The sequence below is a fragment of the Desmodus rotundus genome, chromosome 1 (genome assembly GCF_022682495.2).
Source record: "Desmodus rotundus isolate HL8 chromosome 1, HLdesRot8A.1, whole genome shotgun sequence".
NCBI classification, from domain to species: Eukaryota; Metazoa; Chordata; class Mammalia; order Chiroptera; family Phyllostomidae; genus Desmodus; species Desmodus rotundus.
Genome location: NC_071387.1, coordinates 85942848 through 85961010, shown reverse-complemented (window position 1 = coordinate 85961010; position 18163 = coordinate 85942848). Strand labels below are relative to the sequence as shown.

Genomic DNA, 18163 nt, shown 5'->3' with positions numbered 1-18163 from the left:
AATTTTTTGAAGCCTTATACATCTTAAGATTGCTTTTCATTTAACCTTTTATAGTAGAGTGATTGCTTTATCTGTTCTTATCACTCTCTTAGACACACTCTAAATGCCTGGTGAACTTACACACATTTTTTCCAATATGCAGAATAGTTTCATTATACTCAACAGCATAATGTAAATAGTGTGCAAAAAACCAGAAAAAATGATGTTTTGTTGATATTGATAAACTTGGAGTTACTCTTCAAGGTATGAAGTACCTCTTAACGTTCAATACCGAGTTAACACAAGAGTAAGTGAATTTACTTAACTCGGATGGATTTTTTCCCCTTTAAATAACAGCCTTACTGAAATATAACCCATATACCATAATACTGACCCTGTTAAGGCACCCAGTTAAGTGAGTTTTAGTACATTCACAGAGCTGTACAACCACTGCCACCGTCCAATTCCAGAATGCTTTCATCAACCTCAAAAGAAACCTCACACCCATTAGCAGTCACTCTCCCTTCTGCCCACTCCCCAGCCCTCATGGCAGCTACTCATTTACTTCCTCTGTGGGTTTGCCTATTTTGGATGTTTCGTGTAAAAGGAATCATATATACAGTACTAGGCCTTTTGTGTCTGCCTTCTTTCCCTTAGCCTAATATTTTCAAGGTCCTTCCATGTTGGACCTTGTGTCCCACATGTGTCAGTGTTTCCTTTGTCCTGACGGATGGATGGTATTCCGCTCTGGGTGGATCACATGCTCTTTGCACATTTCATCAGCTGATGGACATTTGTGTTGTTTCCACTTGGGAGTACGTGAAAAAGGAAAAAATGCATTTACATATATATCACTCCTGTGAATATTTGTGTTCACATTATTGTATGGACACATTTTCATTTCTCTTGGGAGTGTACCTAAGAGTAGTGGAATTGTGAGTCCTACAGTAACTCACTTTGAGGAATCACCAAACTGTTTTCCAAACTGGCTGAATCATTTTCCACCCTACAGGCAATGAATGAGAACTCTAATATCTCCATGTCCTGGCTAGCACTTACTGGTCTGTCTTTTTGATTATAGCCGTCCTAGTAGGTGGGAAGTGGCATCTCATTGTGGCTTTGATTTCACTTCCCAAATGGCTGGTGAATTAAGCATCTTTTTATGTGCTTATTGGCCATTTATATATCTTCTTTGGTGAACAGTCAACACTTAAGGAATTTGCTTATTTTTTAATTTGGTTATTCGTCTTTTAATTGAGTGGTAAGATTTCTTTATATATTTTGGATACTAGGCCCTTGTCAAATATATGGCTTGTAAATGTTTTCTCCCATTGTGTGAGTTTTTCTCACAGTGTACTTCGAAACACAAATGTTTTAAATTTATTTAAGACGTAAATATTTTTTTATTGATTGATTTGAGAGAGAAAAGAGGAAAGGGAGAGAAACATCAATTTGTTGTTCCACTTATTTTGCATTCATTGGTTGATTCTTGTATGTGCCCTGTGACCGGGTTTTGAACCTGCAACCTTCACGTGTCGGGATGATGCTCTAACCGACTGAGCAACCTGGCCGGGGCCAAATCTTTTTAATTCTAATGAAGTCCAATTTATCTATTTTTACTTTGGTTGCTGTGTTTTTGTATTATATCTAAAAATCTTTGCCTCATCCAAGATAATGAAGATTTACTCTTTTGTTTTCTTTTAAGAGTTTATCATTTTTACTCTCAAATTTAACCCTGATTCACTTTAATTTTTATAATGCTGTGAGGCAGAGATTCATCTTCATTCTTTTACATGGGTATACCCAGTCCAGCACCATTTGTTGAAAGGACTATGCTTGCCCTGTTGAATTGCCTTGGCTGTCTGTTGAAAATCTATTTTTTAAGAATGAGACACTGAAATGCTAATTGGAAGCCCTGTGTAAATGGGCTGGGCTTCCCCACTGGTAGTGGCATCATTGGACAAGGACCTGCCCGTTTGTTTGAGGGGACCCCCAACTCAGTATTTTCTGTTTTCCTTCTCTTGATTTTGAGTTTTACCTAAAAGAAATCCTTCAGTATGTTGGGGTAGGGGTGGGGCAGTCTTGGGGGTGCCCTTAATAAACCTGGTTTCCAGCCTTTGGGAGCTGAGTTGGAGGACAGACAAGGGCTCAGTGTTCCATTTTCATTTTGCAGATTTATACTTGATTTCTGTTTCCAGAGTGGCACAGGTCCCATCACTGGCCCTTAGGACTTTCAGTTTATATCCAGCCTTTCCAGAGTGAATCTCCCACCTTTCTGTGGGGCCGGAAGGGGATCTGAGGAAGTGACTCCTGTTGAAGATTTTGAAGCCCTCCTTCTTGAGCCCACCCTGCCTGTTCCCCACTCTCACAGGGAGCTTTGCCCCTAGCCTGAGAGCATTTTTGGGTTTGCTGCTGGGCTTTTCCCTGCCAGCCTACATTCAGCTTTCTCGCTGATCTCTTTGCCTTACCAACTACAGCTTCTTCAGTTACTGTCCAGTTTCCAACCTTTTGCTATTGTCGTCTCCTCCTGTGTCCTGCTTCTGGTAAGGTCAGGCGTTTTAGACTTTATAGGCCTCTTTGTGAGCTATCAGAAGGGACCAGAGGTTGAAGTGGGTTTTTTTTGTTTGTTTGTTTGTTTTTTATTTCATTCTGTCTTGTTTACCAGGAGTCACTGGTAGGTTTTTCTATTAGTAAATAATCCTTACATTCCTAGAATAAACCCTGCTTAAGCATGACTATTTGTTTTTTTTATACATTGCGGGATTCGTTTTGCTAATATTTGGGAGTTTTAACATCTGTGTTGAAAGCTGAATTTAGTCTCTTCTTTTCACTTTCTGTGCTGGTCCAGTTTAGGTAACAAACATATATTAGTCTTACCATTTTCTTAGCAACAGTGTATATTTCCTGTGGTATTCTGTTGAGCATAGATTTTTAATCATGAATTCATTGCCTTCAATGAGTTTGTAAAGCTAATCAGTTTTCCTTCTTAAGGTTTGCTTACCATTGTTTAGTCATTGTCCATTTCTTCTGTTTTCAAATGTACTGGCATGAGTAATTTATAGGTTTCCCCTGGGAATGCATTTATAAAATATATGCATAAAACTTTAGTATACTGATGGATATAATGACAGACCTGCGGGGTTTGTGTCTCCTTTGCGTGCATCATTTGTGTCTCCTGCTTTCTTGCTCAGATTCTCCAGAGGCTTGACTTCTGGTTTAGTTGATTCTCTGGTTTATTTTGTCCGTTTTGAGCCTTTGGAGACACAGGCGTTCAGCTTCACTCTTGTCAGCACCCACATGAGGCAGTGCCCGTTTGCTTTGTTCTTTATTTTCTTCACTGGTGCCCGCATCCACTCTCGTCTCACTGTAATGTTTCTTTATGCTTTCCGTCACCGTTTTGCGTGTTACGTATTTTTATGTTATTAAAATGATATATTTCATTTTTATATTGTATGATCGAAACCACATAATTTTAATGTTTTATGAATGGATATTTTTAATTTTGTGTTCTAGACTTCTTTCTGATTTTTACAAGATTTTTACTCAACACATTTTTTTCAACAAATATTTGAGCACCTACTATGTTTAAGGGATGTACTGAGTACATTGGTTTTTAATAGCAGTAAATAAAAATCTTAGTTTTCTTGGGGCAGACAGACCAACAATGAAATAAATATAACATGAGCTGGTGTTGGGTGGTATGAGGAAATACTGAGCAGGGCATATAGAGGGATGGGAGTGCTAGATGGACTTCTTGTCATTTCTTCTCATTGCTGCCTATTTTCTTGTGCATAGTCACTGAGTTTTACCTAGCTATTTTCCTCCACATGGAAAAATGCCATCTGGAGGAGAAAGATGCTATAACTACTCCTGCAGTTAATAGCCCCTTGCACACCTGTTTGAGTCCTTCTGGGTTCATACAGCCAGCAATGGGGTATTGATATGTGGCCATCTGATTTCCCTGTGGGATTTTCCTTCATCGTGATTGCCCTGTGGGTGCTCCCCTGAGTTCGTTTATTGGGGTTCCAGTCCCCTCACTGCCTGGGTTGGTTACATTGTTTTATTTTGCATTTCTCTGATTATGTGAGCCTGTGAATATTATTTCATCTCCTTATTAGCCATTGGGGTTTTGCCTTTCTGCAAAATGCCTCTTCATGTCTTTTATATCTTTCTCTTGTCACTAACTTGTCTATTGATTAGCAAGGAACCCTCAAACCGTGTAGATTCTAATCCTTGGTCAGTCTTTGATGTAACACTCCAATGCATTTATTCTCCGATGTTCTTTTTCCCTCTGTTGTAAGATCTCTGAATTGGAGGTGAGTCTTACAGCTGCTGTAAATCATTGTCAGCCAGGGGCCACGGTGGTTGGGGGTTGACCTCGCCTGTGTACCAGTGAACTTGGTCATGACTGTGTTTACTGCCAGCACTTCAGCTGACTGAGTTGTGTGCCCTGCTCGTAAGGAAGTCAGCTGATGGCAGGAGACAGGGCCAAACGACTCTGAGCAGATGAACAGAGGCTGCTGTGACTAAGGCTTTGAACATCCCTTTGTCAGACTTCTGCTGCCTTGGGATAATACCAGCCTGTTTTCTAGCAAACATGGTTCAAATGGCAAAAGATGAAACTAGGAGTTTAGTCCAATAGGAAAGTTCCAGTAGAGAATGGGTGAGACCGCCTTGTCAGGTAATCTTGGAGCTGGTAGGGGAGCATCCTGCTGAGCCAGGCCTGGGTGTTAGGTGGCAGGGAGCAGAACGTTGTGTGACTGTCCATGGTGTCTGTGACTTAGCAGAGGAGAGCACACCGTTGGAACTTGGGTAAAGAGGTTAGGAGTGTCTTGGCTGATTTTATTGCTTTGTATTGTTCTCCTTATGAGTACAAAAGATTATAACAAAAACCTCTCCCTAAGAATGCCCAGCGGGTCTTTTCATTCAATATAATCTATGAAATTCTAGATGACGAGAAAACATTGTGACCTTTTGGTCGATAGCGTTTTCTTCCTTAGTGGTAGGTAATATGCAGCTGGTGCTTTCTTAGATTCAGTGAAATACAATACAATAAATCTCTTTATTACCCATCTGTTTACTATGTCTTTGGTGTCTTCATTAAACCAAAATTCTTAATTTTGACATGATCAGATTCATTCATCTTGGCCTCGTGGTTTGTGTGTTTTCAGACTTGCTTAAGAGAACATTTCCTACTCCCAAGGTCACAAAAACATTTTCCTATATTTTGTTTAATTGCCTTTTCCAAAATACCTCTCCAGTTTGTAACATGTCTGGAATTTACCTTTGTTCATGGTTATACAACTTTATTTTTCTCCATCAAGAAATATCTATGTGTAACTTAGTTGTTTGTGAGACAGATGCTGTTATCTGCCAGTTCCCTGGGTATATACACCATTCTCTTGAATTCTAGATTCTCTCTTTGGTCTAGTTGTCTATTCTCACACCAGCACCAAACGATACTAATATTGTCGGTAATAATTTGTTTCTTTTCTGGTAAAGCACCATTCTTTCTAAGGTCACATAGCCATTTGGGAAGCTTTGTTCATCCATGTAATTTCTGGCTGTCACTAGTGAGGTGGTTGTTTTGCTTGGGAAGGGTTTTATAATATTTTTGCTCCTTCCCATTCTCTGAGGCTTTTATTGTGGAGGTGTCTTTCTAGATTGGTTTTATTTGCTTGTGCAGGGTGACCTTGAAGGGTGTTATGCTCCAGGATTCCTGTGTCGGGTACATACCTACATGGAACACAGGTCTGAGCCTTCCGTTTCTCACTGGAAACTGTTTTCCTTCCTTGTCCCAAGTGCTGGACAAAAATCAGATCCTGGCATCCCTCCCTGTGTCATGCTGCCTCTTGACTGTGGTCAGAGACTTCTGGGTGTGTGTATTCACGGATAGTTTGATTTCTCTCTGTGTTGCAGTTTTTGGTGAATGGCCTCAACTTGCACAGCAGCAACCATTACTACAGGTTTGTCTATATAGGTGTTCTGTTTCCTTTCTTTAAAGAAGATTTCATTATTTATTTTTAGAGAGAGGGGAAGGGAAGGAGAAAGAGAGGGAGAGAAACGTCAGTTTGTGGTTACCTCTCACGCACCCCCTACTGGGGACCTGGCCTGCAACCTAGGCATGTGCCCTGACTGGGAATTGAACCGGCAACCCCTTGGTTCGCAGCCCGCACGCAATCCACTGAGCTATACCGGTCAGGGCAGGTGTTTTGTTTCTTAATCTTTCTGTGAGTGCCAGAACCTCCACACCAGGGAGGACTGGGGAAACTTTAAGAAGCCCTGAGAAGGATGAATCACAGTGGGTGAAAAGAGAAGAAGCCCTTAAAGCTGTAGGGGAGTGACATGGACACTGGCCCACAGTGTCCGCGGCATTATGGATGAGACGAGACAAACTCACACAGACTATAGAAATCCGGTGGAGGAAAAGGGAGGGCACGGCCGCTCTCTCAGTGAAAGAGAGGCCCGGCCCTGTCCCTTGCCTGGACAGGCTTTTACTGGGTTTAATTTGCATGGGAATACAGGGTGTATACATAAAGCTCATCCATTATTGTCAGGCAGAAATGATCGAATAATAGATAGCACTCAGAGGACTCTGAGGGGCTTATTTTGAGTCAGGGTCAGATAGCTAAAGGGCCATAAAACTTTGGGGAACAAACTCATTTCATGCTTGGACCCTTATCATTTAAATTGAGGGTATTAGCAAAGTAGGTTTCATAGGACTTTATGCATTCTTTCTTAGGCCTGATCACCCCGGGGAACCCACCCTTTCTAGCACAGGGCCGCACCCACCTCTGGCATGGTTTCAGGCTTAAGCCAGGCAGGGGGAGTAAGGCAGCCAAGAGATTAGGAGACTTCTTGCAGACCGAATGAGGACTCAGGCTATGTCAAAGCCGAGGCCCAAGGGTCCATCACCCCCTTTTTCTATAGCCCCCCAAGTCCTTCCCTGAGGGCCCCTTCACGACCATGCCTGTCTCAGGTTGTCCCTCCTTTGAGGAATCTTACCCGTCATTGGCTAACCAGTCATGCGCCTGGGGCCAAGCAGGGTGAAGTGAAAGGGGGCAGAGGCAGTGCCCCTAGCAGGAAAATATCTCTCCGGTTTGTAACAGGTCTGGAATTTACCGTTGTTCTTGGTTATACAACTTGTCTCCTAAGTGGCTTATGGTCCCAAGGTCTTTTTTACTCAACCTTATCCATGAGGGGTTACGGTTTCTGAAACCAGGCAGGGTGGTTCCCAACAGGGGAGAGGGAAGAAAATATTTAGAGAGCCTTTCTTTGGGCCAGGCCCATTTATAATGGCAATTACCTTGAGAAAAAGTTCTCTCCCCACTTTATAGATGAAGAAACTGAAGCTCACAAGGCTCAGGTAACATACACAAGTTTCTGAAACCGTCAGTAGCCTCAATGCCGATGGGATGCCTGACTGATTCTACAACCCATGTTCTTTTCACCAAGTCATCTTGCCTTTTGTGAACTTGTATCTGCTTTTCTGACTTGACTTGAACTTGTCATTCATTTCCTTCGCTGGTTTTTCAGCATCTTTTTTTTTTTTTCCCCCTCAGGGAAAACCAGTTCTTTTTAAACATACCGATGAGAGCAGTTTCTCAGTCTTTTCTGGCCACAGTGCATTTTCGAGAACAGCCCAGCTTCCAGACCAGTGCAAATGAGTAACTGAAATAAGTTGCGGGCACAATCCTTTTCCTTGCTCTGCGCTATGCTCTCTGATAAGCCCAGTCCATCCTATTCTTCTGGTTGCCTTTAGTTAAAATATGCTGGTTGTGTCAGATTCAACTGGTCTTACAGTCCTGTCATTGCTTGTGACCCGTAGCTTGGCCCTGTGTTTCTGAAGCATGGCCACAGCTAGTGTTCGTCAGCCAAGGACATGGGCTGTCTGTTGGGATGCCGCCTCCTGTTCCAGCCATACTCTGGTGCATGCGCCTGTGGAGTTGGCCACTCTATTTCCTGTAAAAAAAAAAAATTTTTTTTTCGGGTGCAGGGAGGAATTTTTGGTGAATAGTATTTCAGCATTAACTTTAGCAGTTGGGTAACATGTCCCACTTATTCTTTTAGTGGCTCCCTACAGATAACATCTCTTTTTAAACCACTTCACTGGAAGATTGTAACTTGCCCTGCCTATTCCTGCCTTTGATCTTGGTCTTTTTGTATTTTCTCCATATTTACCTTACCCCAGAATTTTTCTGAGGTACTTTATTTAGCTATTCTTTCTTAAGTGAATTTTAAAATCAAAGCAAAGATTTGCCCTCCATCCATTTTGGGATTCTAGCTCACTTAATTTAAGTGGAGAGGGTAGCCTATTAGGAATAGGATTACTGGCTGAGTATTTGATTTTTAATATGCCATTGTCTAATTTTACTTTTTAAAAAGTAAGAAGTAAAAGCTAGGAGACCAGTGTGCTGATTGGGTAGAATAACCACACTTTCATGTCCTGTCTGCTGCCAGGGGGTAATGTGGTAGCATGTGTGCTGAAACATAAATGTCAGCTGAAGTAAACCACTCGTCTCTTTTCCCCAGCCCTCCAAGCCACAACATCGTGGTGAATGGAAAAGAATGTATCAACTTTGCCTCATTTAATTTTCTTGGCTTGTTGGATAACCCTAGGGTCAAGGTAAGTAGCACCTGTGCTGAAGTGGAAAGATAGCATGGCCGACTTAAGAAACGGGGCATAAAATCAAAGACAAATGCAGAACGTGAGAAAGGGCTCTGTGAGTGTCTGCCATTGCTCCTTTCTGGAAGAGCTGTGACCAGGATTTCCACAAAGGGTGGCAGGAGTGGCTACTGTGGTAGGAGCCAGACCTGGTGACCGTCAGAGATGTGTGTGGGAAATTGCTTCATTTCCTATTGGGATTGTTGGCCAGTAAATATTTTTGAGAACAGACTTATGTCCACAAATGCCAAAAAGTATAAAAGCATTACATTAACCAGGATTTGATAAATTGAGTTAGTAGAGCATCTCCATGTTTTAAGTTATATCCCTAAATCTCTATGTCAGTCTTTTCCTTATATCCTGTTGTTAGGATGTCATAGTTCCAAAAAAGGAAAGAAAATGGAGGGAGGAGTTACACGGGTTAAAGAATGGGAATGGCCAGTTTTGAACTCCTACTTTCTTTTCTTCCTGAAAGGCGGCAGCTTTGGCATCTCTGAAGAAGTATGGTGTGGGGACGTGCGGACCTAGAGGATTTTATGGCACATTTGGTACGTTTCTGTTGCATTTTTCAGACTACCGCTTTCAAGAATTAAGATGCCATTTGACTTCCAAATTCCTTGGAAATGATATCCTTAATTAGTTGTAGCATTAAGGTGGTGCTATTGCTGACGTGACTTTCTAGAACATTGTATGTTTGGAACGTGTGATGGGGCATCGGATGTCATTTGTGGAGAAGACCCATAGTTACATTAGGTGTGTAGAGGTCTTAGTTCAAAGCCTGAGCTGCTGTTCCACGTCCCCCTAGAGGCGGTGATGTGAGGAGACAGTTTGTGTCTGTGGGATGTGACGGCTGTACAGGGAAGGGTCCCGTGTGGGTGGCTCTGCTCTTCGAAGTTGTGCAAGAACCAGAATCTCCTGTTTGTTTCTCCAGTGTGGAGAGCACTGTCCTTGTCTGCATGCATCCAGGTGGCACATTTAGGGGAGTGCAGGGCAGCAGTACACTTTTAGGCAGGCAGGTGGCACTGCACATCACTTTGTCCACATTGCCTTGGTGAGACCCTAACCCAGGTCAGGCCTTGCTGCAAAGGGGTCGGGGAAGTAGCTCTAGCTGGACAGCCAGCACATTACAGGGAGAAAGGCAAGAACAGATGGGGGTGTGATAGACTCTGTAGCTCTTTTCCTTCTGGAATGAAGATGAAGGGTCATTGTTTTGCGTGTGGGTGGCTGTGGGAAAGGCTAACTAAATATTAGGATGACTGTGTATGGTTTCAAACACTATGAACTCCCTAACTGAGACTTGTCAAAGACAACCGTGGCATTTTCTGGTTGTGTGTATTGAATGTATATTGGTTGTTTTTTCTTCTGAAAATTTTGAAAACGTTGAATGATTGTTCCACTGAATGAATTCCTGGAAATAACATTCTGGCTTACAAAATGCCAGAGTGTGGGGAAAGTAGAGCTGGAGGAAGTCTCTTCTGCCCTCATTCCCACTTCTGGGTCTTTGTGTGGTTTTATTTTTTCTTCCTTTGTTGTTGTTGTTCCCCCCCCACCCCCCTTTCAGTTAAGGCATTTTTATTTAACAAAGCATCTTTATTCCTGAGCACGTTTAGCACTTAAATTGTTTATGTTGGATACAGGTGACAAGGGTTAGTGTTTAAGAATCCTAGAGCTGGAAAGGATTTTAAAAATCTTGTATGCCAGCATCCAAACTATTCATAAGCCGAGAGAGGTTGTGTGACTTCCTCACAGTCACACAGCTCATTAACTTCAACCCTAAAACTAGAAACCTAGTGATGCTGACTCGTGGTCTTATTTTTTTTCATTGAATAATTCTTTTCTTAAATATATATTTTTTATACTTCATTTATAGTTGTCATACAATATCATACTAGTTTTAGGTTTACAACATTGGTTTGTGTAACTTATGAGCACCCTGATAAGTCCAGTGCTCATCTGACTCCATACATACTTACTATAATATTATTGACTTTACTCCTTATTCTGTACTTCCTTACGTCCCTGTGACTTACTTTATAACTGCCAATTTATAGTTCATAATCCCTTCACCTTTTTCACCCATCTCCCCCAAAACCCCCTCCCATCTGGCAACCATCAATTTGTTCTCAATATCTATGAGTTTTCATTTGTTTTATTTGCTCATTTATTTTGTTTTGTTTCTTTTTACATTTCACATATAAGTGAAATATGATACTTGCTTTTCTTTATCTGACTTACTTCACTTAGCTTTATGTACTCTTAAGTCCATTCAGGCTGTGCAAATGGCAAGATTCATTCTTTTTTATGGTTAAGTTATATTCTATTGTATATATGTACCGCATCTTCTTTAGCCATTTGTCTATTGATGGGCACTGAGGTTGCTTCCATATCTTGGCTATTGTAAATAATGCTGCCAAGAACATAGAGATGTGTATGTCTTTGAATTTGTGTTTTTGGTTTCTTTGGATAAATACCCAGAAGAAGAATTATTGGGTCCTTCTCTGTCTTTTGTTATAGCCTTTGTTTTAAAGTCTATTTTTTCTGGCCCTGTCTGGTGTAGCTCAGTTGGTTTGAGTGTCATCTCATACACTGAAATGTTGCAGTTTTGATTCCCGGTTAGGGCAAATATCTAGGTTGCGGGTTCGGTTTTACAGTCTAGGCACTTACAGAAGGCAACTGATGGATGTTTCTCTCTCACGTTGATGTTTTTCTCTCGCCCTCCCTCCCTCTCTCTCTCTGTAAGTATATCCTTGGGTGAGGACTAAAAAAAAAATAAAAGTGAAATAAAATAAAGTCTATTTTTGTCTGATATAAGCATTGAGAGCCCAACTTTTTGTTCACATTTTCAGTTGCATTAAATATGTTTTTCCATTCCTTTATATTCAGTCTGTGTGTCTTTCAGTTGGAAGTTGGTCTCTTGTAGACATCACGTGTAAACGTCTTTTTTAAATCCATTCAGCCACCCTAAGTCATTTGATTGGTGCATTTAATCCATTTACATTTAAAGTAATTATTGGTGTGTATGAATTATTGCCATTTTATTATATTTTTCATTTTTCCTCTTGTTCTTCTTTCTTCTCCCTCTTCCTTCTACCTTTTCCTCCTTCTCCGTTTTCTACTTCTCCTTCCTTTTTCTTCTTTTTCTTCTCTTCCTCCTCCTTTTTTCTCTTCTCCTCTTTTTCTTCTTATTTCTCTAACATTTCTTGTAATAATGGTGTGGAGGTGATAACTCCTTTAGATTATTTTTTGTCTGGGGAGCTCTTTATCTGTCCTTCGATTCTAAAAGAGAGCCTTGCTGGGTAGAGTAATCTTGGTTATAGGTTTTTGCTTTTCATCAGTTTGAATATGTCGTGTCAATCCCTCCTGCCTGCAAAGTTTCCGTTGAGAAATCAGTGACAGTCTTATGGGAGCTTCCTTTGTAGGTAAGTAGGTGCTTTTCTCTTGCTGCTTTTAAGATTCTCTCTTTGGCATTTTAATTATGAGGTGTCTTAGTGTGGGCTTCTTTGGGTTCATCTTGTTTGGGACTCTGTATTTCCTGGACTTGTATGTCTGTCTCCTTCACCAGGTTAGAGAAGTTTTCCATCATTATTTCTTCAAATTGGTTTTCAGTCTCTTGTTGTTTCTCTTCTTCTTCTCATACTCCTATGATGTGAATGTTGGTATGCTTGATGCTGTCCCAGAGGCCCCTTAAACTATCCTCATTTATTTGACGGAGTTGCGGGGGTGGGGGGGGGGGATTCCTTTTTCTTTCTGTTGTTTTGATTGGGTGTTTTCTGCTACTTTCTCTTACAAATCTCTGATTTGCTCCTCTGCTCCATCTCATCTCCTGTTGATTTTCTCTTATGTGTTCTTCATTTCAGTTATTGTAGTCTTCATTTCTGATGGGTTATTTTTTATGTTTTCTCCCTCCATTTCTATGGTTTCTGTCTTTTTGTTAGAGTTCTCACTGAGTTCATTGAGCATCTTTATAACCATTGTTTTGAACTCTGCATCTGGTAAATTGTCTCCATTTTGTTTAGTTCTTATTCTGGAATTTTGTTCTGTTCTTTTATTTGGGTCATGTTTCTTTGTCTCCTCATTTTGGCTGCCTTTCTGTGCTTGTTTCTATGTGTCTTGGTCTTGGCAATGGCATTGTGTAGTAGGTGTCCTGTGGGGTTCAATGGTTCTATCTTCTTGGTAACCTGAGCCAGGTGCTCCTGGTTTGTCTCTTGTATAGGCTCTGTGTGACCTCCTGTTGTAGTTGAGCTTTGATTTTTGTTATCAGGTCGGCTAGAAGGATTGACCCTCAGGCTGATTGCCTGTGAGGAATGGCTTGACTCCAGTGAAGGAGCTGTTTTGCAGGGGCTGACCCCTACACTGCAGGATTTGCTTTGGCAGGGCTCTGGTGCCTGCCGAGTCTGCCCTTTATGTGTGCTGTTTGTGGCGGGGGAGAGGGGCAGTGCTCTGGTGTGGTCTGAAGCTGGCCACCTGGTGTTTTGGTTGACGAGCCTCCTGGAAAGCACTCTGGTGCATGCATGGCAAGGTCAGTCATTGCCCTGGGCCACCAGACAAAAGCTACAAACTGATCTGCAGATGGTTGCCACTAGTGCTGGGCTTGGAGGCAGCTAAAAGAGTCTAAACTTCTAAATGAGGCTGGCTGCAATTAACGCCTGACTTAGAGCTCCTTAGCAAGAGGTATGGGAGTCACTGAGCCCAGATGCTGCTTGTTAGGTGTTCGTAAACCCTTGAGAGATTTTAGGAAAGTCCCTAGCATGGACCAAGACCTGCCGTTCGTATGGAAAGGCCACTAGAAGCAACTGGGGTGGACAGCAAATTCGGTGGGGTGGGATCTCAGGGAATTACAGTGTTAGCCAGGTGATGGAGCCTCAGGTATGGTACCTGCTGGCTCTGTGGGGAGAGGGTTCAGCAAAGGAACAATGGCCTCTGCCAGCACTTATGTGTGGGGAAAAAGCCTCCCCTCCTCCCCTCACCCAAAGCCAGACCATTCAATTCCTCCCTGGTGCTTTTTGAGCTGGAGTTCAGAGAGTCTCCATCAGAGTAAGTCCATGCTCTGGCTCTTGAAGAGGAACGCCTGGGACTCCAGAAGTGCTTTATCTCAGCCATAGTCTTCACTGGTTTTCGCAGCCAGAAGTTATGGGTTATTTCACAGCCAGAAGTTACTTCTCTTCCCAGCACTGGAACCTTGAGATGGGTAGCCTGGTGCTGGTCTGGGACCTTGCACTCCTCAGTGGGGATCTCTGCAGCCGAGATATCCCTCCTCATTTTTATCCACCATGTAAGGGTATGGGACTGGCTTGTTTTGGTCTCTGCCTCTCCTGCCATTCTCAGCATGGCTTCTTCTGCATATTTCATAGTTATAGGACTTCTGTTCAGCTAGTCTTCAGGCAGTTCTCAATGATGGATGTTCTTCTGCAGTTTAGTTGTAATTTTGATGTGGTAGTGGGAGGAGGTTTATCTACTCTGCCATCTTGACCAGTGCTGACTCCAGTGTTAATGGCAGGATGAAAGTTAAATGAGCTCCCGTCAGACTCCCTCCTTGTTCTAAGCCTCCTGTAACCATGGGTTGTTTGCTTGGTTCTGATCGGTTGGGTTGGGAATGATTTCCTTGGTAAGTATTAGAAAACTGGAAAGGCATCTTTCATGGGGTTGTTTGTTGTAATCTGATCGAGACTTTCTTTCTATGAGCTACTTATTGGGGTAGAGCAGTTGCTTTCCCAAAAGCCTCGCTGTCTAGTGGATTTTATTTGCGTGTGTGGCCTTGGCCTCTGCTTGGGAGTTAAAACTGAGGTGACAGATAGGAGATTTATTGCTAAATCAAGTCAGGAAAAACAAATGTTTTAAATCTTCAAGACCAGTTTTCCCAAAGCTATGGAAATATATTGTTATAACAGCCCAGTCACCTTGCCATTTGTATCACCTAAAATTTAATGTGCGTAGTAGAATGTTACGTGCTTCTAAACAGGGGTTCTTTAGATGAATGGCTTTTAAATTACTTCTCTTGACTGAATAATTCAGTCCATGGTGTACACTTCAGTAGGTTTCTAGACAGAGAGAGTGAAAAGTCTTCCCTTTCCCATTGCCATCCTACCTCCCAGAAAAAGACAGCTTCTATCAGTAGTTCCTTGTCATTTCTTCCAGAGACTATTTTTTAGCACTCATAAACCACTTCCATACATACATATTTGCCCCGATTTTTGCAAAAATGGTAGCATACCACACACACGGTCTTTACCTTGTTGTTGGAGAGAGTGTTTTAAATTGGATTCGATTTTCCAGGTGTGTGTGAATGTGCCACCAGAGGCAGTACGAGCATTCTTAACACATTGTGTATCAACTCCTCTGTCACAGAGTCATCTTTATCCTAAGTGTAGCTGAAGCTTCAAACAGACCGTGTCATCTTGTGGGGGAGCTTCGTCCCACAGAGCTCCCCCAGCCACCACGGATGAGAATAAGCCTACCAAGACATGATCTGCTTGGGGAGGAAAGGCTGACCAGTCTCTCAGAGGAGAAAGGTGTCAAGCCTCTCTCTCAGTGGGCTTTTATTGGGTTTAGCTTGAATAGGGATGCATATCAAAGAAAGGAGGTATGGTTTACAGATAACATTTCTGGGATGACGTGGGTCCTTTGGGTCAGGGTCTGGTAGACATGGTGAGGCCAGTTGGCTATAAAACCTTGGGAAACAGACTTATTTCGTGCTCGGACCCTAACATTTAAATTGAGGACATTCTTAGCCAAAGCAGGTTTCACAGGATTTAATGCATTCTTTCTTAGGCCTGATCGCCTAAGAAACCTGCTGGGGACTGCCAGTTCTGACACAGGGCTGCACCCACCTCGGCACTGTTCCAGGCTTGGGTCAGGCAAGAGAAGCAAAGCGGCCAAGAGATTAGGAGACTTTTTACAGATAGAATGAGGACTCAGGCTATGATAAAGCCGAGGGGTGAGGGTCTTTTGGTCCTGCTCCATGATCCCCTGAGTCCTTCCCTGGTGGCCCCTTTGCAGCTGTGCCTGTCTTAGGTTGTTCCTTCCTTGAGGAATCTTACCCGTCATTGACTATCCAGCCATCCTCCAGAGCCAAGCAGGGTGAAGTGAAGGCAGCAGGGGCTGTGCTCCTGCGGGGAGGATAAGTTTTGTCTCCTTAGTGGCTTATGGTCCCAAGGTCCCCTAGCAGTGGGGCCTGAAAGCCTGTCAGCAGGCTTACAGCTCCTGAAACCAGGCAGGACGGTTCCCAACATCATCTGGCAGAAGATTCTGATTAATTTGCAGTGGTTTTTGTGACAAGACACTAAACCCATAGCTTGGAGTAAAAGGTAATGTTTTTCCATAAACGTGACTCGTCTCTTAGTAGGTGCTCATGTTTGCTTGTCGTCTTTTTTCTTTCTTCAGATGCCTATTGTCTATATTTCTCCCTTTTTTGTTTTCCAACCGGGTAGTTTCTGTGTCTTTCTTGTTTTAGAAGTAATCACTGAAATTATTGTAGTTGTGTTAAATTGCCTTGAAATTTCAGTGTTAGATAAGATCAGAGAAGCTACTTGAGGTCAGGAACGGTAAGTTTTAAAAGTCTAAAAACCCTATACAATGAACTTACTCTGAGTATTTAGGGTACATTTGCCCTTTGCACTGACCAATAAAGCAAACTTGGCGACCTCTTTCCTCTTCTTTGTAGTTGCTTGTGTATTTGTGATGTCTAGGGGTCTCTTTTCCTGGATCCCCAGAATGTTGCCTTGAATTTTGTCTTTTCTTTTTTCCTTGAAGTCTCACATTCGAGTGTCTGTTTTCAAAGATGGAAATATTCTTTTAGCTCTTTCATCAGCGTTTCTGATTATTCTCTCTCTTTATTTCACAGTAACTATTAGATGGGATTAGGTAATTGATACAGGAAAACAAAATCAAGCAATGCTTGAATCAAAATTCATCTAGTTTCTTAGGCTAAATGTTCTCTTGTCTCCTGAAGGCCTGGCTGGTAGAACTAACAGTTCTTATGATAGTCTTCTAAGGACTGCATAATGAAAAGTTTCCCCACCCCCTCGTTTTATTGTTTTAATGTGTGATTTAGAAACGAGCAAATGGTTTCATTCAGGCTGATGTGGCCCCAATGTGCTCCATAGTTAACTGTTGTTGAGTACTTCTTTTTTTTTTTTTTTTTTTAAATTATAATACATACATGTCTTATTTACCTGTGGTTTCTTGCGCAGTATCTGCTTTGTATATATAATGCCTACTTGGCTCTTTGGTCTCAAACTAGTTCAAAAGGCAATTAGTGGCAGGATTTCATGGTGGGAGAGAGGGGGGCATTTAATTGTGTTCTAAAGCCAACAGTAAACAGTTCTTTTGTTTATTTTTAAAAATATTTTCTTTCTGTGTTTTGCAATAGTCAACTGAACCATGACTCCATGTTTTAGTAGGAAGAGCATAGGGTCATAATATCCCTAGATCTGCCACTTTTTCCTACTTGTCATGAGAGTACACTTTCCCAGAGTAGGAGATAAATAGTCCTTGTTTGCACAGCTAAGAACGTTTTGGTGAGAATCACGTAAGATTCTATGAAAACATTTTTTTATAATTCCTTTTAGATTTTATTGATTTTTTTGAGGGAGGGAAAAGAAGGAAGAAGGACAGGGAGAGAAAACATCTGTGTGCAAGAGAAATATTGATTGGTTGCCTCTCGCACAACCCCAACTGAGGACCCGGCCTGCAACCTAGGCATTTTCCCCCCACCAAGAATCAAACTGGCAACCTTTCAGTTTACAGGCCTGAACTCTTTCCACTGAGCCACACCAGCCAGGGCATATTCTGTGAAAACATTTTGAGAAACATTTTGCACTTTATTTATGTTCTAATGAGTACATAAGTAAGTTATTTTTACTTTTTAAGACAAACTGTCCAAGTCTCAAGATTAAAAAATGACAGTATGTATCACAAAAATCTGGAAACCTAAAGAGAAAATATAGTTGATAAATTGTATTTTAAACTGTTCTAATGTTGGTATATGCTCTTATCAGAGTAAGAGGAGATATTACATGAATGGGAAATTAAATAAGTGACTTTAATATAAAATAGTCCTTAAATATTCTGGATTTGGATAAATTAATTAGAAAACAGTGTAACTTTTTACCTTTTAAAAGAAAACCTTATTTTTTTTTTAATTCTAGGAATGTTAGTCTAATTGAACAAACACATAGCTTATTGCCTTTCCCCTGCCAGGCATTGTTCTGAGTCTTATAAACTGCAGAGATTCCCTATAAAGCAGGCTCAACTGTTACCATTTGACAGAAGAAGGACCTGAGAGGCACAGGGCAGGGTCCCGCCTGTCCAGGGTGCACACCTGGTAATGAAGGGAGCCCAGATCTGAACTCCCTGACACTTGCGATGACCAGACCCTGTGCTGGGTGCAAGGCATCCTGTACTGACCCTACCTCCCAGCTCTTCCTTTCTGGTGAGGGAGCAGGTGCAAAGGGCAGCCAGCGCTGGGAGAGACAGAGGCTTTTTGGCCACCTACTCCTGTGGCCTCTTACCTACCATGCT

At 41.9% G+C, this 18163-nt stretch overlaps 1 protein-coding gene across 1 annotated transcript in view; it reads left to right on the top strand.

The window, feature by feature from the left end:
- The window catches only part of SPTLC1 (serine palmitoyltransferase long chain base subunit 1), an 85502-nt gene that overhangs the window by 9978 nt on the left and 57361 nt on the right, over positions 1-18163 (top strand). Inside the window, exons 4-5 of the mRNA XM_053925702.2 lie at positions 8512-8605; positions 9120-9192. Of these exons, the coding sequence (XP_053781677.1) occupies positions 8512-8605; positions 9120-9192 (167 nt within the window). The remainder of the gene's footprint in view (positions 1-8511; positions 8606-9119; positions 9193-18163) is intronic.